General features: G+C 36.7%; 4 protein-coding genes across 6 annotated transcripts; all 4 read left to right on the forward strand.

Annotated features, from left to right (window-relative positions):
* Positions 1-3: 3 nt before the first annotated feature.
* Positions 4-5,714, forward strand: LOC117624904 (endonuclease 4-like). Of its 2 annotated transcripts, XM_034356416.1 has the most exons (17): positions 4-284; positions 673-847; positions 1,055-1,165; positions 1,258-1,313; positions 1,516-1,599; positions 1,858-1,950; positions 2,076-2,143; positions 2,223-2,296; positions 2,656-3,320; positions 3,698-3,878; positions 3,978-4,085; positions 4,216-4,271; positions 4,389-4,472; positions 4,705-4,800; positions 4,925-4,989; positions 5,122-5,195; positions 5,366-5,714. In XM_034356416.1, exons 1-9 carry the CDS (start codon positions 171-173, stop codon positions 2,772-2,774), a joined length of 894 nt encoding a protein of 297 aa, XP_034212307.1. In that variant the 5' UTR covers positions 4-170; the 3' UTR covers positions 2,775-3,320; positions 3,698-3,878; positions 3,978-4,085; positions 4,216-4,271; positions 4,389-4,472; positions 4,705-4,800; positions 4,925-4,989; positions 5,122-5,195; positions 5,366-5,714. The 2 variants fall into 2 exon arrangements, with proteins under 2 accessions (XP_034212307.1, XP_034212308.1); XM_034356417.1 differs by lacking the exons at positions 3,698-3,878; positions 3,978-4,085; positions 4,216-4,271; ... (3 more) ...; positions 5,122-5,195; positions 5,366-5,714 and having other exon boundaries at positions 1,516-1,617; positions 2,076-2,129; positions 2,656-2,772.
* LOC117624901 (endonuclease 1) lies at positions 3,045-22,814 on the forward strand. 2 transcript variants are annotated; one of them, XM_034356413.1, is made up of 9 exons: positions 3,045-3,320; positions 3,698-3,878; positions 3,978-4,085; positions 4,216-4,271; positions 4,389-4,472; positions 4,705-4,800; positions 4,925-4,989; positions 5,122-5,195; positions 5,366-5,765. In XM_034356413.1, the coding sequence occupies exons 1-9, from the start codon at positions 3,069-3,071 to the stop codon at positions 5,503-5,505; spliced, it is 1,056 nt and encodes a 351-aa protein (XP_034212304.1). In that variant the 5' UTR covers positions 3,045-3,068; the 3' UTR covers positions 5,506-5,765. The 2 variants fall into 2 exon arrangements, with proteins under 2 accessions (XP_034212304.1, XP_034212305.1); XM_034356414.1 differs by lacking the exons at positions 5,122-5,195; positions 5,366-5,765 and adding an exon at positions 22,379-22,814 and having other exon boundaries at positions 4,925-5,021.
* LOC117624899 (internal alternative NAD(P)H-ubiquinone oxidoreductase A1, mitochondrial-like) lies at positions 6,016-10,312 on the forward strand. The gene is made up of 9 exons (XM_034356411.1): positions 6,016-6,560; positions 7,414-8,095; positions 8,316-8,529; positions 8,662-8,822; positions 8,921-8,986; positions 9,069-9,232; positions 9,319-9,433; positions 9,533-9,712; positions 9,802-10,312. The coding sequence occupies exons 2-9, from the start codon at positions 7,499-7,501 to the stop codon at positions 9,955-9,957; spliced, it is 1,653 nt and encodes a 550-aa protein (XP_034212302.1). The 5' UTR covers positions 6,016-6,560; positions 7,414-7,498; the 3' UTR covers positions 9,958-10,312.
* Positions 19,127-22,645, forward strand: LOC117624900 (PAP-specific phosphatase HAL2-like). Its single transcript, XM_034356412.1, has 3 exons — positions 19,127-19,702; positions 21,137-21,824; positions 22,040-22,645. Exons 1-3 carry the CDS (start codon positions 19,306-19,308, stop codon positions 22,341-22,343), a joined length of 1,389 nt encoding a protein of 462 aa, XP_034212303.1. The 5' UTR covers positions 19,127-19,305; the 3' UTR covers positions 22,344-22,645.
* Positions 22,815-23,943: the final 1,129 nt, after the last annotated feature.

The raw sequence follows: 23,943 nt of genomic DNA on the forward strand, positions 1-23,943 counted from the left end.
AGGAAGGACCCACCAGCCTTTTAGTTCCGATTCAAACCCGAATGACTTGTTGGGTTTTGGTCTTACATTTTCTCAGCTGCCAAAAATTGGGTTACTGATTTCCTGGGGGAAATTTGAGTGCTTTCTGGCTTAATTTCTGCTGGGAGTGTTTAGCAGTGTTATTGACAGTAATGGCTGGGCCTGGACTATGGTGGACTTGGAGGGTGCTTGGGTCTCTGCTATTGGTGCCAGGAATTCTGGGTTGGGGCAAAGAAGGCCACTTCGCAATTTGCAAGATAGCAGAGGTGAGTCGGCATATTTAGTCATCCGGAATTAGATTTTATTCTTACCAACCCAACATGAAAATGCATAACTAGAAGTGATGCAAGCTTGCTGGTATTTGTAAATATTTTATCTATAAAATTAATTAGTCGATAAAAAATGGGCTCTAGTAGAGAAAACAGTGGATTGATATGATGGATATGAAAATTGGGAGAGCGCATCGTCAAACTAGTTTCATAATTTATATGCAACTTATCATTTTAGCTTCATTTTGGTTCAAAAATGTGTTTGAAGTGCTGATGAAGATAAAGGATGGGGTTTTGTCCATGTCACCTCATTTTTGTGCTTATATTGTAATTTTGACGATGGTGGTGAGGTGGGTTCTGAATCTTCAACATTTGTTTGATACAGGGCTTTCTGAGTAAAGATGCTCTGGCTGCAGTAAAAGAATTGCTTCCAGCGTCTGCCGCGGGTGATCTTGCTGAAGTTTGTTCCTGGCCTGATGAGATTCGATACCATTTACGGTGGAGTAGTGCTTTACATTATGTTGACACACCAGATTTTTTGTGTAACTACAAATATTGCAGTGAGCAGCTAGTTTTTCAGTGATTTAGTGGTGCTATCTTGATAGTATTAGGTCTGATACTTTTATTTCAGCAGCTTGTGCCTGCTGGATCCTGCATCTGTTCATGATCTGCAACTGCTCAGTTTAATTCATAGTCTGTTTTGCATAGCTTCTTTCTTTGACTTAATTCTCAAGATGAACGATAATGTTATTGCCCTTGTCTGATAGGAGACTGTCATGACCCTGCTGGACATAAAGATAGATGTGTGACCGGAGCAATTTACAACTATACAATGCAACTCTTTTCAGCTTATCATGACTCCATCTCAGAATCAAAGTGTAAGCACCCATATTTATTGGATGTTGAGGCTTGCCCATTCTAACATATAACTATTCCTAAATATCAATTTCCCTCATTTTTTTTATGACAGACAACTTAACTGAAGCACTTATGTTCTTGGCTCATTTTATTGGGGATGTCCATCAGGTTTTCTTTTCACACTGGTAACTTTAACCGCCTTAGAAAAAGAGTAAACCATGCAGTGGCATCTCAAATTTTCCGGATGAAGTGGTGTAAATTAATGAAAGACACTGTCTGAATGGTTTAGACTATATTAGATTTGTGCATATTTTGAAAGAGAAATTATCACTTTCATTTTCTTTAAGAAATTCATGTTTGGTGTTGACAGCCCCTACATGTTGGCTTCACTGGAGATGCAGGCGGGAACACAATAATAGTCCGATGGTATCGCAGAAAGACAAATCTCCACCATGTATGTCTTAATTCCATAGTAAGCCCCATCGTTGTGGACGTAAATGAATGATTATATTATTACCTCCCCTTTATTTCCCACGTCCATCCCCTTCTCTGTTTTTCTGGCTTTTCTTTTTCTTTTTCTTTTTTTTCTTTTTTTGACAAGAATGATTGTGCAAAGCAACAGTCAGATGTGAGAGGTTTTGGAATGGGAAAAGATGGCATATTTGTTGTTTGTGTTCAAGCTTTTGACTCTGTAAAAATGGTGTTGTTCTAGGTCTGGGATAATATGATCATTGAATCTGCTGTAAAGACATTCTATAGTAAAGATCTTGCAATCATGATAAAGGCCATTGAAAGTAATATTACGGTATGAAGTTCATATTTTATTGTTGTTTGAGTTTGTTATAAGATTTTTGTCTGCTTTTGTCCTCACAAGAGTACACATCCCTGTGCAGCAATGCGATACTCATTTGCTTTTCTATTTATTTGCAGGATGGCTGGTCCAATGATATATCAGAATGGCAGATTTGTGCAAATAATCAGACTGTATGTCCAAATGAGTATGTACACGTTCGTTTTAGTTCCTCCAATGCTTAATACCTCGTGTATATATGATTTAACTTGTTTTTGGTCATGCAGATATGCTTCTGAAAGCATTAGTTTGGCATGCAAATATGCTTACAGAAATGCCACACCAGGAAGCACACTGACAGGTATGCAAGGATTTGTTATTCCATTTAAGGTTTTCGTTTTCTCTTTCATATATACCAATAGACAACGTAACGGAATTAAAGGTGTGAAAATGTTTGATATCTAGGTCTAACTTAAGAATCATTTTCTTAAAATGAAAACGATATCCCGCCAGGCTATTTGCATTTGTATTGGTTCCCTCTAGCTGACTATTGCAGCAATGACAACCTACCTGCATAATTGCATGTCCTAGAAATATTCATATAATCACATTTCTGATTTTTTTTCTATCTCTAACTTCATCACATCACATGGACTTGGAACATTTTGTTTTGATGCTAGTATATTCTCATATAGTTTTTTGTTTTATCTTCTTGTTTAGATGATTACTTCCTTTCTCGGCTACCTGTTGTGGAGAAGAGGATAGCTCAAAGTGGGGTCCGCCTGGCTGCTACCCTCAATCGCGTTTTCTCTTCTGAAGCAAAAATTGCTGAAGCATGAAGATAGAGGATACAGGATAGAGGATAGGGATGCATCTTCGGAAGATCACCTATAGTGGGGCCACCATTGTTGCTTAAAAGCGTCAAGTTCCCCATACGCAAGACCTCCCTCATGTATCAAATTAGTGAAGTCTTAATGTATTCCTAATATGTTGATGGTGCCTCTAATATGCCAGAATATGCCCAACACCTCATCCCATCTGGCTTGTGTTAAAGAATCAATCAAAGATTGACGTTTGGTTTGGGGTAATTAAAATAGTTGGAATACCAAACTTGTACTCATTGAATAACTTGAATGACTTGTAAATATAAGCAACCAAGTCCCTCTGTTGGGCCTATAAATTTTCAGTATTGTGTCATCATATTGAGGAAAAAATTAGTTGGTTTTTTTTCTCAGCAGATAGAAATTAAGATGGACAGGTATAGATGCTTTGGGGGATTTTCCCTTCATGGGTTTGTTTTGTTGCGAGCGTTCGTTTGTGTTATAGTTCCAAGAGCTCAAGGATGGAGCAAAGAGGGTCATATTATGACATGCCGGATTGCACAGGTAAACCCAAATTCCATCACTCTGGGAAGTGGGAAGTAGGCCTGTTCTGTTTGAGCAACATCATGATTGTGGAACTATTGAAATGAATTGCCCAAAATTCCATCTAGTTTAAAATCATGTCCATTAGAAAAATGTAATGCAATCACTCCAAGTAGTTTACACGTCTCAACATTTTTTTACTCTTCAATTTTTTAATTTTTATTTTTTGGGTTTGATTTGATCATCCAATCCAAGTCAGATGGGTTTTTGAATGAATTGAAACCTTAATGAAAATTCAACTTCGGACCTATACCGTCCTTTGCATGTCCTAGATTTTTGAGTTTCGATAGGATCTCAATCCTTATAAAGATCATTGACTAATTATTGTTAAACTGCAGGCACTTCTAGAGCCTGAAGCAGCAGAAGCCGTTAGAAATTTACTACCTCACGACGTCGATGGCGACTTGTCTGCTCTCTGCGTATGGCCAGACCAAATCAGGCATTGGTACAGATACCGGTGGACTAGCCCACTTCACTTCATTGACACACCTGATAATGCTTGCAACTTTGACTACTCAAGTAAGCTTTATATACCCTGCCTGTTTAGTACTTTTTAATCAATTAGCAGAATTGCAACATTATTAATTGTGCCATGTTAACTTTAATTTGGGATAATAGGGGACTGTCATGATACACATGGCTTGAAGAACATGTGTGTTGCTGGTGCCATCCAAAATTTCACCTCTCAGCTTTCACACTACACAGAAGGAACCTCTGATCGTCGATGTAAGGAACCCTGATTTTATTATATGTGCAGATTGATTCCATTGCTTTAGGTTTTGTCAATGGCTAATTTCTTGCATTGCACAACAAACAACACCACCACCATGGTTTGTTTGCCTTGGACTCTTTGCAGATAATATGACTGAGGCCTTGCTTTTCTTGTCACACTTCATGGGAGATATCCATCAGGTATGTGGCCAATTCCAACATTTGACATTCTTCTATAGCTCTCTTTGGATTGAACTTATTAAGGATTTCTTTTTTAGTTTTTATATTCTGATCATCTTCTTATGTATATTTTGGCAGCCAATGCACGTTGGATTCACGACAGATGAGGGAGGAAACACAATAGACTTGCGTTGGTTCAGACACAAATCAAATCTCCACCATGTAAGCCCTTTTACTTGTAGCTACATAGACCTTTTAAATAGACAGACACGGTTGCCAGAGAAACAAAAAGGGTTTGAGAAGCCAAGCAACATAGTTTGACAGGAAGAGAAAATACTTCTTTTTTTAATGACTTATGTCGGATTGGACTATTACCAGTCAATAAACAATGTATGTTGTGTTAACCTTTTCGTTTTGTTTAAAAATTAAGAAAATAAATTTCTTGTTTCCCCAGGTATGGGATAGGGAGATTCTACTGCAAGCCCTGAAGGACTATTATGACAAGGACATGGAACTCCTCTTACAAGACATACAGGGAAACATCACAGATGTAAGGACCAATGTTTATTAACTTGACTATATGAGATTGAGGGATGCTTGGCGAAATATGGATGAATTATTAAATAACTTAAGCTGAATTATATATTAATTCATTATGTATACTACGCAAACAGGGAATCTGGTCTGATGATGTTACATCATGGCAACATTGTGATGATCACCCTTCATGTGTAAACAAGTAAGCTCTCTCTCTCTCTCTCTCTCTCTCTCATACACACACGGACACACACGTGTACATACGTACGATGCATACATACCTTTGATATTTTCGTTGTCGATATTAGTATTGAATACCTTGTTACGTACGTAGGTATGCTACAGAGAGTATAAACATAGCTTGCAAGTGGGGTTACAAGGATGTCGAGAAGGGTGATACTCTAACAGGTATATATACTTGGCAAACACATTTTACTGTCACTTCCAAATTTCAACACGAAATTGGCAGAATATTGAAAATTCCAAAGTAAAAGACCCAACAGCAAGAACAAGCATGATTTTGGAATTTTGATCCAATTTCCTTGTTAATTAATTAATTATGTGATTGAATATTTTAGATGATTACTTCCTTCCTCGGCTACCTGTTGTGGAGAAGAGGATTGCTCAAGGTGGAGTCCGCTTAGCTGCCATCCTCAATCTCGTCTTCTCTTCTCAAGAAACACAAGTTGGTGATGAAGCATCACGTTCACCCACCTAACCTAACTGTACAATACAAGCCAATGCCATCATCAACTAGTAGTCTACAAGTTACACCAAATTGTGCTTTAGAAAATTGCTATTTCACTTCATTCCTAATTTATAAATTATGTGTAAAAATTATTTTGCAACTGTAATATCACTTGGCGTGTTGACATAGTAACGTAGTGTTACGGATCCCTAATAAAAAAGATAACATTTTTTTTCCAACCCTTGTAAGTTTGCTCCACTTTTTAATGAAATAACAATAATGTTCTCAAACTTTGACAGCCAGGTTTTTTAGTATATAGTTCTTCTTTAATTGAGAAATAAATAAAAACAAAAACAAAATTAAGCTCATATTCATAGGCCCAAATTTTGACCCACAAAAGTAATGGTTTTGGGCCTTGCCATTGCCAGCCATTTGACACCACAAAAAAGAAAAGAGGAAAGAAACAATCAAAGGACAACCCCGATATCGTGGAAGACAAGACAATTCACACGCCAACCTCGAACTTTGTCTGACCGTGTCTCTTGTCTTTACCACTGACTAAGTGCTAGGGTTTAGGGTTTATAGGATCTGATGGTTCATGGGAGAGCGACCAACTGAAGGAGGACCTTCCATTAGTCCAAAACCTTGACCAAACAAAACGACACCAAAACAAGTTTGTCGTACGAAATGCCAAACTACACACAGTAGCACTCTTTCCTCTTCCCCTGTCTCTCTATTTTTGTGTATCTGCCTCCTTCCTCGAACCAACATTGAGACCCTTTATTTATTTTTCCAGTCTTTTGATGTTTACTATTTTATAATATGTACCTCTGAAATCTCAACCAAACTTCCTTGCGCCCCAAGTCGGCGCCTTTCCAACTCCCTCTGGCCTCCATTTGTTCGCTTCTCATATTTATTTTATAGATCGCCATTTAGATTTTGTGATAATTCATTAACAACAGACATGGAAACCCTTTCGCTTTTGTCCTAAGAGGCTGCTCCAACAATCTTGGATCATATACCACATACGCACGGCCTCTGTGTTCTAAAGCAAAAAAATTTCACTGATTCATCGCTCCAATACAGTAATGTTCTTCAACCTTATGTTTCATAAAGATCACTGCTTTCAAAGATTTCGTATTTGCTGTGTTTCTCAATCCTCTTGGCTGTAGTTTTGTTCTTTTTTTCTAATATATAAACCCTTTTTTTTTTCGTTTCTTTGTTTTTTTTTATATAGGATCTGCTTATTAAAATGTCGATGAGTTAGTACTACATTTGAGTTTGATTTTTGAAGTTGAAAGTTTTTATTTTTCGCCTTTTGGGTCTAATTTTTGGTGCCTTTTCATGCTGATCTTTGCATATAAAACAGAGTTGTTCTGTTTACGAGTAGCTTTGTTGCTTGCTGCCATCCAGTATGTTTACCTTAATTACTCAATCGAAAAAGTTCATGAATCTGGAGGTTGGGATTGTCGATAAAGAAATATTTGGCAGAATTGAGCGGTCATGAATTCTTTTTCTTTTAACATGGAAGAGTTATCTGCGTTGGATATGCCAGTTACGTATTAAATGTTAATTTGTGCAGGCAATGCATAAGTAATAAGCTGCTGTTCTTTATGTTTTTTTCTTCTTTTTTTTTTTGCTCCTAAATTTACAAGAGCTTTCTCTTTGTTTCTGCCATCAGCTGAGTAGCAAGCTAAGCTGTTTTTTGTTTTCTAGTCAACTAGTATCTTGGACACTATCGTTGTCATGTGTCAATAATCTTACCTGCTTTGATTGGAGTGTAGCTCTAATTGTCCTACCTGTTGTCATCACCTCTCCACCTGTTTGGAGTGGTCAATTCAGCTGCCTATAAAAATTTATGTCTTTAAATGTTTCTCCTACAGTGGTAGCAAGTTTCATAACTCACTTCCTCCACCTTCCTTGGTTCAATTTCAACAGGTTGATCAAGCACCAATTTGGTTCTCTTTAGAGGGTTCAAAGGGTACTTTGTGTCTTGCTTCAGGGACTGGTACTCGATCCCAGCATGGCATTAGAAAGGATTGCTAGGACTGCTAGAAATGGCTTCAGAAGGTCGCCATCAGGAGCATCCACCCGCACGAGTGAGAAGGATATGTTGTGTGAGGGAGCATCCACACGCAAATATTGTTCCTTACCTTCACTCGAAACTGACACTAGAAATAGAAACTTTTTGTACCTCTCCAGCATTTCAAAAGTGAATCACAATAGTTTTTGGAGCAGGGGAATAAGGTCAACCCCAACTTATCAATTTCCTTCTGCAGAAAGGATTGTTGAGGAGTCTGATTCTGAGTACAACGATCCCAAATATCCGGGACTAGAAGCAACCAAGCCAGGTGAAAAGCCAAGAGTGGTTGTCCTTGGTACTGGCTGGGCGGCCTGTCGATTCCTTAAGGGACTAGACACCAAGATCTATGATGTTGTTTGCATATCACCAAGGAATCACATGGTCTTCACTCCTTTGCTTGCTTCAACTTGCGTTGGTACCCTGGAATTCCGTTCAGTCGCTGAACCTGTTACTCATATACAATCTGCATTGGCTACAGATCCCAATTCTTTCTTTTATATGGCTTCCTGCGTTGGTGTTGACACAGACAAACATGAGGTAACTAAATCCTCTCTAACAATTTCTTTTCCTTCTTTTTCTGTTCAACATAAATTTTATCAACTATTTTCGTTTAAGGGTAATATATGCAATGCCATAGCATGTGATGCAAGATCAGTTCCTACCTAAATTCATTAAGATGATATTGGTAGGGTACTGCAATAACGTACCATTTTGAAGTCAAAGCAACAGAAGAGTTAGTCTTCTTCTTTTGTATTAGGTGTACTGTGAGACGATTAGCAAGGGTGGCTTGCCTCATGAACCTTACAGATTCAAAGTTGCCTATGACAAGCTCGTCATAGCTGCTGGAGCTGAGCCCCTGACATTTGGTATCAAGGGTGTGAAGGAACATGCATTTTTTCTCCGTGAAGTGAATCATGCCCAAGAGATTAGGAAGAAGCTTCTCTTGAACCTGATGCTCTCTGAACATCCAGGTGACTGTTATATGTCTCTCAGAGGATTATAGATATTTGAAAACTATGTTTTGCTCTCTGAAGGATGAGTGCAAGACAATTGCCAGGAATTGGAATTCCTCTCTCAAACATCTTATGCATTTTAATTTGCAGGCATACCGGAGGAAGAAAGGAAACGCCTCCTACATTGTGTTGTTATTGGAGGTGGCCCTACAGGGGTAGAGTTCAGTGGCGAGCTGAGTGATTTTATCATGAAAGATGTCCGTGAACGGTATACTCATGTTAAGGATTACATCAAAGTCACTCTCATTGAGGTACTCATTTGTAATTGTCTTCTATATTTATGCATTGGATTTCTGTGGAGATGAACTATGAAACCAATGATTGTTTTTTTCTGTATTATTTTTAACAGGCAAATGAGATTTTGTCATCCTTCGATGTTGGGTTAAGGCGATATGCAACAAATCACTTAACCAAGGTAAGTTGATTTGCCTTCTAACATTCTGGAGGCTATTTCTTGTCAGTTCAAGATTAATTTGAAATGTGAACTTTTGCATCAGTGTGGTGTTCGCCTTATGAGAGGTGTTGTGAAAGAAGTGCATCCCGAGAAGATAGTTCTCAACGATGGCACTGATGTTCCATATGGCCTTTTGGTCTGGTCTACAGGCGTTGGTCCTTCAGAGTTTGTGAAATCACTTGATCTTCCCAAGTCCGCAGGCGGAAGGTAAATGCACTCGCATTTCTTTGGTTGATTTCTTCCTTCTGTTCAATGTATTAAGAACCTAAAATCAGCTCTTTGGAGTAATACAGGATTGGTGTCGACGGGTGGTTGCGGGTTCCTTCCGTGGAAGATGTGTTTGCACTTGGAGATTGCGCTGGTTTTCTTGAGCAGACAGGGAGGCCAGTTCTTCCAGCTTTAGCTCAGGTTTTTGTTCCCTAGAAACTATACATTGCTGTCAAGCCTGTCATATATCATGCATTCTCTTGTTTCTTAAACTAACGCATTTGACGATGTTTCAAATAGGTGGCAGAAAGGGAGGGAAAATATCTGGTCCAGTTGTTTAACAAGATTGGGGCACAGAATGCAGGCAAGGCCTTGAGCTTAAAAGACATCCCTCTAGGAGAGCCTTTTGTGTACAAGCACCTTGGAAGCATGGCAACAGTTGGACGCTACAAGGCACTGGTTGATTTACGCCAGTCGAAGGTAGGCGCTTTTCAATCTTTTTATCATAAAGGCAAATGTGATTTACAATCAAAGCATTTGCCTTAATCTCTTGAGCATGTTTTTGGCAGGATGCAAAAGGCATATCGCTTGCCGGATTCTTGAGCTGGTTCATTTGGCGTTCCGCTTATCTGACGCGAGTCGTCAGCTGGAGGAACAGGTTTTATGTTGCAGTAAACTGGGCTACCACGATTGTCTTTGGCAGAGACAACTCAAGAATAGGTTGATATCATTTGTACAACACAACACTGTCATTTGCCATATTATTTATGGTTACATATGTTAAAGAGGCTTAAGACCTTGAGCTGGATTTAGTCTCTGCGTTTCTCTCAATTTGTTGAGTTGGGTTCAAATTTTGGTTCAATTTAAAGATGATCTTTGCTAACTGGAGTCTGCTCTGAAACCATTGTCTTTGATATTCAAAGTATAGGCTGAAATTCCAGACACACGCTCAAGAAGCAAAACAGCAATTGGCGATAGACAGAATTAAGAAAATGAACCCAAGAGTAAAAACAAAGCATATTCCACTGGTTATAATCTTTAAACTACAAAATTTGTACAGCCTGTGTTGCAAACAAAAAACAAAAAAAACCAAGACAAGAGCTTAAAATTTGTACCCTTCCCTTCCTCTCACTCATCAAAATCTTTAATTTCACCGAAAACTGGATTCAGAACATCATCAGCAGCTAAGAGAAGTGATGAGCATCACCACCACGGCGGCGGCTACTGACAGAGAATATGGAAGAGAAAGAGTGGAGCAGAACCCCAACAATAGCCACCTTGACCTGGCCCCTTTTTGGGATCAGACGGCCGGAATTAAAGCTCTGAGAGAAATTCCCACCGTTGATCATAGCACACCTTGCACCCTCCATCTCTTGTTTGCTTCTGATTATCTTATGGGATCAAAAGGGTCAGTCTTTCTCAAAGCAAGACAGAAGAAATGGCTATGGAATCTTGAAAGCTTGAAACTTTTGAGCTGTGAGTATGTTTCGTGATTTGGGTTTTCCTCCTAGTGTGGTTTATATAGGCACTGGCAAAGAAGGCTCTTTTTTTTATTTTTTAATTTAATATATTTTTGGGTTGGTAGACTAGATATAGATGCTGCATAATCATATGATATGATAATGTTTGCTGGTAGAATTTGACTGTAGGAGTTTGATGAAAGACAATTTTGACCTCCGAAGCGGTCGCGGTCGCGTTCGCGTTCGCGTTCATACTTCACCTTCAGTGGTTTCTTGCATCGGTTTTCCATTAAAAAAGCTTAAAGCTCCCTTGAATTCATAACCCAAATAGCTTATCTTCTGGACGACTTGACCTTGAAAAGTCAGTCGCATTTCATTTTCACAACAAGAATCACAACTTGAATTTCTTTTCTTTTCTTTATATATATAATTTATTCAATTTCACACCATCACCTCACTACTAGTAAAAGATTAAGAAACGTTTGCATAAAACTCACGTGGCCATTTGATTCCCATCATCGAAGTATTGACTGAAAAAGCAGATTCCCCCACACCCACGGCACCTTTTTGTCTGTAGCTCTTCCTTTTATCAAGAGCCAAAGAAGTGGGCCCGCTCCCATGCAACCTAACGCCAAGCCTTTTTCATTTTTTTGTTCAACTGCTAATTTAAATATGGATTATGTTATTTTCATTCACTGAATCTGATAGTGGGAAGGAGGACCTTGGTTCATTGTATTTCATCTAACCTAAACTCACTACTAGACAGTGGACACAAATATATTTTAATTATGACAGATTGTGTTTAAAAGGAACAGATTCGTTCTAATAATTTGGATTATCGACAAGATTAAGGCTGAAAATTGAACCTATTATTTATTCTAATGACTGTCTGCAATTATAGAGGGAACCCTTCTTCATTTGCAGTATTTTGTATTGTCAGTGTTTGTGTTTGATTTTAAATGGAACAAGTACAGTCCCCTCCCCTTTATGCAAATCTTTTTCATTTGTACAAAATTCTTTCTTGCAAAAGGTTTGCTATCTTTGGGTAATCACAAATTATCACGTGTGATATACTGTGATTGATTAAAAATAGCAAAATAGTGTTTCACACGAGTGTTTCTCCTGCTTAAGCTAATCTCCAGTCAAAACCTGATACGCTGAACAATTAAAGGAATTAATCTGTGGGATTACAAAAATACTTTGACCTTGCCAGCTGTTGAGTTCTGGCCAACAAAAGAAACTAGTAAATATGAACACGACAACTTCTTCTTTGTTTTGTTTTATTGCAACATGATAATTAGCACTTAAAGTATGGTTTAAGTTAATCAAAGGTAAAGCTGCAAACTAGGACCAAGGTATGAATTCTTGCTTTTTGATTCAACTATATAATATTATGGTCCACAAAAATCACATGGCCATTTTGTTCCCATTGAGAAATTAAAAGTCATTCTCTTTTCTATGAGGACCCAAGTGACTGTTTAGTTGCGGGTCTCCTCATGCATGGCTTATCTTTAATTATTAGTTTAAGGTGCACAAAATCAAACATGTTTGATTAGGAAGATCTTTATTTGAAACTTTGTTTCGAAAACGATAGGACTAGGAAGGAGATGTTGTAATAACCCTAATTAGTACCATACACTGGATCTTATAGTGAAAAGGACTTGGTTCATGTACGCCCCCAGAATCTCTACAAACATGTGTTTAGTTACGTCAGATTGTGTTTACTTAGGCATAGATTCGATATAGGCAGCGGGATTATTATATTGGAGTTGATTGATGGTTGTTTTTCTTTTAGTTTTATAATAAGGTTGATTGGTTTTTTTTATATTTTTTTATATCATATCTCAGTGCACAAATATATCGCCAGATTCAGATATGAAAATATGAAAATGAGCATGAATGTTACATTTCGTTAGAATGTGAATCTAAATCATTAATCACAATAATTCTCATGCAAAGCGCTTAAATCCTTGTGGTAATGTTCAATTCAGCATTACCAATGTACTGATCGAATCAGATCCCATGTTTATTTCACTTGTGGTAATGTTCTACTTATGTAGGTACGTAGGCACTTACATATCATAATCAAGATTCAAGGCCAAAGAGGTGGAATTATACACTATTTGACTGGGCTATAGCTATTCAAATTATATTCTATGAAGCGATTGTTGCTTGTGGTGTTCCAATTTTTGAAGAACTTTTTCTATTGATAGGGGCTATTAAATACACTATACAGATGTTAGGATTTAAATCTAAAACCTTTTTTGAGGGAACAATTGATCTAAACCACTACATTAGTGGGTCATTTATGTTGTGTTCCAATTTTAGTCTCAAATTCCCGGCTTCTTTTTGTAGGGGTTTAAGATTTAATACCAGCCAAATTTTTGAACAATATACCTATCTGGGTACCAAATAAATAAATAATATTGTATCAATATCAAATGAAATGATTGAACAAATTCTCATTTCAATATATATTTGAAGCAAATTCTACAATGTACAAACATTAAAATCCATTACATGCTCAGAACTTCATGCCTAATCACTCTCTGAGTTTCGTCTAAGTCTTAGTAACTCTAGGAGTTGTTCCTTGACTGGGCGTGCATTGATGGACGGCGGTGAGGACCAAAGATGGAAGCCACAGAATTGGCTAATCCCACCACAATTCCCATCTTCACCTGACCCCTCTTCGGAATCGGACGGCCAGATAATCTCCTGGACAAATCTCCACCGTTCATCATTGCTCTCCCGGCAGTAGCCGTGGCACCCTCCATCTCTCTTTATCTCTTCTTCTTTGTCTTGTGAAGTTACAGAGATACAATACAACTTGGTTTTGCTGAGTGCTCTTCTTCGAAAGCCAACAGCTTTCTTATATACCAGTACCACTCGGCTTCTTCCCCATTATAATGACCATATTAGCCATGCTGCGCCTCAATATATTGCAAAGTTGTACATGGGCAATGCAGTCATTTCGGTGTATATTATATATTATAGTAAACATACAATAATGCAAGTGAAGTAATAATCAAAGTTTAATGAAGAGTTTGATCTTCCTGACCCGAAAAAAAAAAAAAAAAAAAAAGTAATAATCAAAGTGCATGGGGTCCACAAAATTAAAGGGTAAGAATCATATGATATATAATATAGTGTGGTGGCCGGCCGCTGCAGCATATTGATCACATGTGTTTATTAGTTTGTGTTGGTGAAAGGAGTCAGCATTCCACCACAAACACGAACATCATGTCCAACTGTATGCTTTCTTGTCCTTTTTTTCAATGAAAAATTAATTAGGTGGTGATTATAATGGGTTATTTTCTATCAAATACAAATACACTCAATCAATCAATCACATGATTAACTAATAAATTATTTTGAGAGATAATCTCTTGTAAGTTCTTCTCACACAAAACATGAACTATAATAAGTCGATGGTATTATCATAAGATGCTAGTATTCAGAGTCTCACACTTGGACAAATTGAAATCATAATCTCTGTTACTTGAAATACATTACTATGCAATGGATTTCAAGTTCAAGCACTAGAGGAGCTTTAGCTTTCACCTTTTTTCTAAGATAAGATAGGAGAAAAGAAAAAGGAAACCCAACTCAATTTTCATGATGTGAAATGGATTGATTGCAACATCCATCCACCTGAGTGATCTCTTAATTTATGAATACATTGGTTGTATCGTTCATGAAGGGCTTTTTAGTAATTGTATCGTTTTTAGTTTTTCAATTTTCATGTTTTAGTTAATTAAAGATAGAAGAGAAATATGTGGGAGAAAGAACAAAGAAGAGAGGAAAAGAGAGTGAGGAAGAAAAGGAGGAAGGAAATGAAATAGAACAGTATACAATGTATTTCATCTAACCTAAACTCACTACTAGACAACGGACACAAATATATTTTAATTATGACAGATTGTGTTTAAAAGGAACAGATTCGTTCTAATAATTTGGATGATCGACAAGATTAAGGCTGAAAATTGAACCTATTATTTATTGAGATATTTAGTCATATACTCATTCTTAGCACTAAATTTGTTTCGAAAACGATAGGACTAGGAAGGAGATGTTGTAATAAACCTAATTAGTACCATACACTGGATCTTATAGTGAAAAGGACTTGGTTCATGTACGCCCCCCAGAATCTCTACAAACATGTGTTTAGTTACGTCAGATTGTGTTTACTTAGGCATAGATTCGATATAGGCAGTGGGATTATTATATTGGAGTTGATTGGTGGTTTTTCTTTTAGTTTTATAATAAGGTTGATTGGTTTTTTTTGTTTTTTGTTTTATATTATATCTTAGTGCACAAATATATCGCCAGATCCAGATATGAAAATATAAAGATGAGCATGAATGCTATGTTTTGTTATAATGTGAATCTAAATCATTGATCACAATAATTCTCATGTAAAACGCTTAAATCCTTGTGGTAATGTTCAATTCAGCATTAACACTGTACTGATCGAATCAGATCCCATGTTTATGTTTCTCGTGGTAATGTTCTACTTATGTAGTTACGTAGGCACTTACATATCATAATCAAGATTCAAGACCAAAGAGGTGGAATTATACACTATTTGACTAGGCTATAGCTATTCAAATTATATTCTTTGAAGCGATTTTTGCTTGTGGTGTTCCAATTTTTGAAGAATTTTTTCTATTGATAGGGGCTATTAAATACACTATACAGATGTTAGGACTCAAATTTAAGACCTTACTTGAGAAATTCAAATCACTACACTAATGGGTCCTTTATGTTGTGTTCCAATTTTAGTCTCAAATTCCAGGCTTCTTTTTCTAGGGGTTTAAGATTTAATACCAGCCAAATTTTTGAACAATACAAATAAATAAATAATATTGTATCAATATAAAATGAAATGATTGAACAAATTCTCATTTCAATATATATTTGAAGCAAATTCTACAATGTACAAACATTAAAATCCATTACATGATGAACAAATAACAATCGAATAAGTCTTAGTAACTCTAGGAGTTGTTCCTTGACTGGCTGTGCATTGATTGACGGCGGCGGTGAGGACCAAAGATGGAAGCCACAGAATTGGCTAATCCCACCACAATTCCCATCTTCACCTGACCCCTCTTTGGAATCGGACGGCCAGATAATCTCCTGGACAAATCTCCTCCGTTCATCATTGCTCTCCCGGCAGTAGCTGTGGCACCCTCCATCTCTCTCTCTTCTTCTTTGTCTTGTGAAGTTGTAGAGATACAATACAACTTGGTTTTGCTGAGTGCTCTTCTTCCAGAGCCAACAGCTTTCTTATATACCAGTACCACTCGGCTTCTTCCTCATTATAATGACCATATTAGCCATCCTGCACTTCAATATATTGCAAAGTTGTGCATGGGCAATCCAGTCATTTCGGTGTTTATTATATATTATAATAAACATACAATAATGCAAGTGAAGTAATAATAATCAAAGTGCATGGGGTCCACAAAATTAAAGGGTAAGAATCACATGATATATAATATAATAGATAATAGTGGTGTGGTGGCTGGCTGCTGCTGCATATTGATCACATGTGTTTATTAGTTTGTGTTAGTGAAAGGAGTCAGCATTCCACCACAACGACAAACATCATGTCCAACTGTATGCTTTCTTGTCCTTTTCTTTCAATGAAAAATTAATTAGGTGGTGATTATAATGGGTTATCTCAATCAAATACAAATACACTCAATCAATCAATCAATCGCATGATTAACTAATAAATTATTTTGAGAGACAATCTCTTTTAAGTTCTCACACAAAGCATGAACTATAATAAGTCGATGATATTATCGTAAGTGATGGTTAACAACTCAGAGTCTCACGCGAGGACAAATTGAAATCATAATCTTTGCTACTTGAAATACATTATTGGGCAATGGATTTCAAGTTCCTTCCAATTTAAATTTCTAGTTCAAACACTAGAGGAGCTTTAGCTTTCACCTTTTTTTCTAAGATAAGATGGGAGAAGAGATAAAGGAAACCCAACTCAATTTTCATGATGTGAAATGGATTGATTGCAACATCCATCCACCTGAGTGATCTCTTAATTTATGAATACATTGGTTGTGTGTCGTTCATGAAGGGCTTTTTAGTAATTGTATCGTTTTTAGTTTTCGATTTTCATGTTTTAGTTAATTAAAGATAGAAGAGAAATATATAGGAAAAAGAACAAAAGAAAGAGGAGAAGAGAGTTAGGAAATGAAATAAAACAGTATACAATGTAAAAACTGAAACCTATTTGAAATGGTTTTCCTTTTCAAGTTTTTATGAATTCTCCTTGATTTCTATATCCTTCCTCATTCCACTCATTTTTTTTAAAATTCATTTCTCCTATATATTTTTCGCTTTCCACATAAAAATAGAAGAAATTAAAAATATAAAATGATATAAATTATTGAACGGCGCCTCTAACAAATTTTGCAGCACATAGTTTGAATGGCTTTCTTTTTTTTTTTTCTTTTTTTCTTTTTTGGTGGAAGGTTTGAATGGCTTTCTACTCCACACAATTATGCCAAACGATTCTTCTGGTCGTTTAAATCGTTGGTAAACCCCGACAGGTTGGGCTTGGATTTTTATAAAGCATGGGTAGACTAGGCCCAAACAATAGCTATATTGCAATTCCAGTATGAGCTTAAGCCCATATTTTAAGTGCAATATTGGGCTGACAGGGCTCTACACATGAAGGCGTCTACCACACCTGAAAGCCCAGATAAATAAATTTCCTTAACTTGTCTTTTGACCAGGCAAAGTTTACAGGTCGTTTTTTTTGTCTTCTTCGTATCGGATTTGGCACGATATGTAAAATTAACGGGTTGACATGAAACGACCGGTTAAGTTAAAGGGTGAAAAAATTCAAATATGAACATGAACCGTTAAGTTATTGCTTGTAGATTTAAATTCAACATTGAACAAGAAAGATAGGATGTATATGTTTATGATAATGACATGCGGATGAGATAAGATCTTGTATCTACAAGTTAAAAATAAAATGGGAAACTACGTCATGCTATTGAAACGCTGAAGTAAGTTGAGTTGAATTGAAAGCTGTTGTTGTGTTGAGTTCAAACTTGAACCGAAAAGAATCCAAAGCAAATCAGTCAACATAACTTCTTTTATTTTTATTTTTTTTGATGACATTTTCTATTGAAATGGGCGATAGCATATTAAACTCACACACATAACACGGATACTAAGACTCTAATCCAGGACCTTACCTGAGGGAATAAATACTCAAAACCACTACACTAGTGGATCTTTTGCCAGTCGACATAACTTAACAATGAAAAACCTGATTAACTTGATAATGACGTGTTTTGCTGCCGCTGATTACGAGGCTAGCCCATTGTGGATTCAATTTTGGCATCTAATGCCTAGTGCTTTCAAAATTTTCAAAGAAAGTGGCACACTTGGCCTTTTTATTGCATGAGATAGTTTTGTTTAGGGTTAGTGTGTGTGTATAAACCAATCAAGTTCATGATCAATCTAATCATCTTCTTTCATTAAAAAAGAATATCAATTAGGGCACACGTTTCCAAAACTAGATGAAAGAAATCATGAAATCCATGATTATGGGGGCATCTCCCCGTAAGATAAACATCAAGTCTTTCTTTCTTTGGTATCACAACTTCCACTTGCCTGCCAAAAACAGACTGAAAATGAAAAAGAGAATCCAGCCGCTTAAATTAATGTCATCTAATCAAACATGTAATGATCAATCTTATCAGATTCCACTCGTCATAACCAGTGCTAATATTAACACTTCTCAACCTGCCGCATACGTCTTCATGAGTTCATGGTGACCATATTCTGCTTCTATTAACACTTCTCAACCTGCCGCATACGTCTTCATGAGTTCATGGTGACCATATTCTGCTTCTATTTGTTTGTGCCCTTTTTATTTTGGTGTTAATTTCATATTATTATGTAGAATTATGAATTTTTCAACGAATGGACTAACTAAAGTTATTAGTTTAAAATTTAATGATTCTTTTTTGTACTTACTGTTTCTATAATCGTTCTATAACTAAAAATGCAACATTAAATCATATAAACCACGTTAGTTCATAGTTTGATCGACTAATTTTCAATAAAATATAAAACAAATATATACTAAATGTGACAAAAAAATACATATTATCAACAATCCTTGATAATATTAACAAATTTTGTTATTGAATCTAAATCAATAAGCAAGTTTTTATTGCTAATATGAAATTAATACATACTCGGCTATATTTAAAATAACTCATTTATAGCCATTAAAATGGTTGTTTTGTTTTTTTCAAACCATGAGCAAAAACTTTATAAAGAAAAAAAAACCCAAAAGGGAAAATAAATGAAGATAAAATGAGATATAATTAAAATAAAAGTTTGTATTTAAAGTGACTTCCTTCTCCGATTATGATCCCAGAAGCATAAGCCATCACTTTCTCTTGTTTTTTTTACCCTTTTAGGCCAGCCTTCCAACGTCACCAAAACCCACATACTCCAAATCGTAGGAAATCCACACTCACACACTCACTCAATAACACACACAAAGCCAGATTTTTTTCCTTCTTTCTTTCTTTCTCTTTCATTCATTGATTTGATGATATGCCTTTACATTCTTCAAGTATGGCTATAAAAGTCTCGCATAATTTGGGACTTGGAAAATGGAATGACAAGCACAACAACTTCATACCCAACCACGTAGGAAGCTTCTTTATCTCCTTACGAGGCAACAAAACCCACCACAACGCCATGTCAAGAGGCCACATTGGCTGCTGCCTATCCAGCTTCAACCAAACCCAGTCCTTCCCTGTCATGGAAGACCAGAAAAAACTCAGCTTTTCATCCCCAGAACCTGTGAACTACTCTCAAGAATTGGATGTGGCTGTCAGAACCGTGCAATTGGCATGCTCTCTCTGCCAGAGAGTTCAAAACAGTTTGATTTCTAAGACCAGCGATGGGGTTCAATCCAAAGATGACAATTCCCCTGTCACTGTTGCAGGTCATTCAATCTCCAACTCTTTCTTGTTCCTTGCTTGGTAACCCTTTTGTTGTTGTTGTTGTTGTTTTTTTTTTTTTTCCTGAATTGGGTCATCAAAAATATTGGTTGGTTTTGGTTATTTTATTTGGTTGTTTGATTCAGATTTGTATGGTGTAGGCACAAAGGTTTTGTGTTGCTTTAAATTGTTTGGAGACTCTGTTTTGCTTCCTTTTGATTATGAATATGTTTCTTCATTTGGTTTCCTTTCTTGGGCATTTATTATATTATTAAATGGAAGAAAACTTCTGCTCAGTCGTTGAATTATTGGAAGGAATGTAATTGTACACTATACTTTCCGGGTTTCCTAAAAGATAGGCTTGAAGAAATAAATTCTTATTCAATTGACCTATGACGTATTCACTTTGAATTCTTAAGTTTGGTTCTTCTGGAAATTATGGAACTGTGGGCATAATATTAACTTTCCCTTTAGTTCAAAGTGCTTTTGAAATTGTATTATAGAAAACATTTTTATCAACTTGTGCTGCTGTTTGGTGGTTTCCTAGTGGCAACTTTAGAGCATGTTGATAAATTATAATGATGCTGCTAGTCCTAGTCTCCTAGAGTGCTTGAAAGATGCCTCCTTTGTGCATCAAGCATTTGTTCTAGTATTTTTTTTCTTTAATATTTTATTATGACACCTTCACCCGTTAAGTTGCAGAATGTATGATAAAATGCTGAACCGAACGCACAAAACTCATCTCAGAATCTGCAAAGGTCATGATATCTTAAGTCCCTGTGTTATGTTATTCCTTGAATTGATTCCGCCTTTTAGAGTGTGGAATCTCTAGAGAGGCACATTTACATTTTGGACCAAGCATAGTGGCACTTTAAGCCCTTACCTCGCAGTCTATTCCAGCAGCTCTATGTCTTTCTTTCTACACTACCTTCAGAAACAATCTTTCTACTGTCCTGTCTGAGACTCCTAGTAATCGGTGTTCGTCTTCTCCCACGTAGCTTTCTGATTGAGGAAAGCATTACCTAATTTTCTTTTTACGTTAGGCATCTCTACAATTTGGAGTAGTTTAGCTTTCAGCAGTCAAAAGATGGGTTCCAGAAAAAGCTGGAATATTTGGTACCATCATCTTAAGAACTATACCAGTTTATAGTTCTGAGCATTTCTCTAGCGGTAGCTTACAACATAGCACCCTGTTTTATACTGGAGTTTTAAACTTGCTTATTTTTCGAATGGATTCCAATATATGACATAAGAAACTTGATACAAAAAACTGAGTGAAAAGCTGTAGCGTGCGACCAAGTGACCTCATGTTATTGGAGTCTAGTCAATTTTTAATGAATAAAGCTATGAATCTAGTTTAATAGATATCCTCTCTGCTCTTTTGTTATGCAATTTGGAATTGGATTGACTAATTTTCTTGAAATGTACCATGCAAACAGATTGGAGTGTCCAAGCAACTGTGAGCTGCATCCTGTCAGAGTCTTTTGGGAGCAGTAATGTGTCCATTGTTGCTGAAGAAGATATTCAAAATCTTTCCAAGGCTAAGGCAGGTGGAGTATTAGAAACTGTGGTCAAAACAGTAAATGAATGCCTAGCTGAAGCGCCTCGCTATGGACTTGAAGGTCCGAAAATGGCTCTTGGGACAACAGAGGTTCTTGAAGCCATCAGTCGATGCAACTCCATTGGAGGGCCTGCTGGGAGATTTTGGGCACTCGACCCTGTTGATGGCACATTGGGTTTTGTGCGAGGTGATCAATATGCTATAGCTCTGGCATTAATAGAGGATGGAGAAGCTGTGCTTGGAGTTCTTGGCTGTCCCAATTACCCAATGAGGAAGGAATGGCTCAACTATCATCACCGGTATCATAGAATTATATCTAAGTTGACCCCGTCAACATCAGAATCATGGGACAAGGGTTGTGTGATTTATGCTAGAAGAGGTAGTGGGGAGGCTTGGATGCAACCACTGCTCCATGTAAATAAGAACTTAGTATGGCCAAACTCTGCAAGACCTGTCCGAGTGTCCTCCATTGATAATCCATCATTGGCAACCTTCTGTGAACCGGTTGAGAAGGCAAATTCAAGTCATTCCTTCACAGCAGGGCTAGCTCACAGTGTCGGGCTCAGGTACCATATCTTTTGAGTTCCATTCTGTTTTCCATATATGTTACATTCTACTGATCTCGTTTGGAATCTCATAGGACTTGAGCCATATTAGCTATTTCGATATAGATTCAAAGCCGTTGTTAAGTTAAAGTTGAAGCCTAGAAGTCATGTGGTAAATTAGATGCACAAATTTTACTGTAAGAGAGATCATATTATCATGTTTTGGCTACTTGCAGGAAGCAGCCATTGCGAGTATACAGCATGGTGAAGTACGCGGCTATAGCTCGTGGGGATGCCGAGATTTTTATGAAGTTTGCAAGGGCTGGCTACAAGGAGAAGATTTGGGATCATGCAGCTGGTGTAGTTATCATACAAGAGGCTGGTGGTGTAGTTACAGATGCTGGAGGGCGTCCACTGGACTTTTCAAAAGGCATATACTTAGAAGGTCTTGATCGAGGTGTAATTGCTAGCGCTGGAGCCAACCTACATGACAAGATCATCAGGGCTGTTGATGCTAGCTGGGACTCATCTGCTCTATAACTTATAACAAAGGCTCTGCTCTGCTATGCTGCCTATCTCTCTCTCTCTCTCTCTCTCTCTCTCTCTCTAGCAACTGCTTCTTGGGCTGCAATTACATGAAACTGCTTTCATTTGTGTTGGGGCAAGGCCCATCTGGAAGCCCTGTAAATAATGGCATTGAAACCCAGTTGACGTTTGGATTTAGAACACCATGCAAAACCATGGACAAAGTGAAAATGGGCATTGGCTTTCTGGAGGGAGCAAAATAAAAGGATGAAAAATAAGAAGCACAGAACAGAAAACAAAAAGGATAACGTTGAATCTTTGGCACGTTTACATTAAATAAGGCACTCACATCTGTGAGACTGTTCTGTGACAGATGGATGCAGCACGCAGAAGCAGAAGTAAATGACTGCTTCTGTTCAACTCTGTTTTTTTGAAAAAGATGCAATTTCAAGTTCTCCGACGGAGAACAAGTTATCATACAAGTCATAACTCATGCGTGTTGTTATTTCATGGCAGTGGACATGAAATCTTGACTTTGTAGAAATGGAATTAATTAAGCAAGGATGGTTGCCTTTTGTAGTCCTAATCAATAGATTAGCTAGCTAGCCATAAGCCTGGGGGATGCAAAACAAACGACTTTTTTCTTTCTCTTTCTTGTCTTTTCCTTTCGGGAGTTGAGACTTGAGAGACATGTTTGTATGGAGTCTGAAAGTCAAATAAAATAAGTGGTCGGCCCTCCAGTTTTAATTGCTCGGCTCCTCCTGTTGACAACTTTGACAAACATAGTGGTTGTCAAGATCTGATATGATTTCGCCAAGAGAAATGGTAATTTTCCCTCTTTTTTATTTTATATGTGTTATTCTCTTTACATTTAAAATAATATCATTAATATATTATAAACGATAACTTTTGTTTTTCAATTTTATCCTTATTAAATGTATTCAAAAAAATTTCACAACTTGCTTACCATTTTTTTAATTTTATTTTAATGTCAATTATTTTTTTCAAGAAAATGTCTAATTTTTTTCAAAAAAGAGGAAATGCCCCTTTTTTTTTAAAACACAAAGGACTTCTTTTTCTTTTTTTTTTTTCTATCTAAACCCTTTGTGTTAAAATTTTTTTAATTTAAAAAAACCATACATTTCCTCTTTAAAGCATATATTTTCTTTAAAAAAATAATTTATGTTAAAATTTTTTTTAATAAGATGGTAAGAAAGTTGTGAAGTTTTGGATAGATTGAATACATTTAATAAAGGTAAACTTGGAAAGTAAAAGTTAGCTTGTATAATATATTAATGACATTGTTTTTAAGTGTAAGGAGAATGATACATGTCAAGCAAAAAAGGAGATGATTAGAGAGAATGTTGCTAGCATTCGGCAAAGGCAGCTCAGACAGAGAAATTTAAACAACTTAACAGTATCACTCTTCAAAAGATCTCTCATCCACCGTAGTTTTGTGTGCATATCTTGCAAGCAGAGCAAAATTGAGCACAAAATGTGGGTAATCTGGAAGCTCTAAGTACTGTTTAATATAAATTTTCAACAAATAAAAGAATGAGTTGAATGCGACACTTTCTACCTAATATTGCTTGTATTAAAAAAAGAAAACCGCACC

This window comes from Prunus dulcis, chromosome 4, assembly GCF_902201215.1.
Source record: "Prunus dulcis chromosome 4, ALMONDv2, whole genome shotgun sequence".
NCBI classification, from domain to species: Eukaryota; Viridiplantae; Streptophyta; class Magnoliopsida; order Rosales; family Rosaceae; genus Prunus; species Prunus dulcis.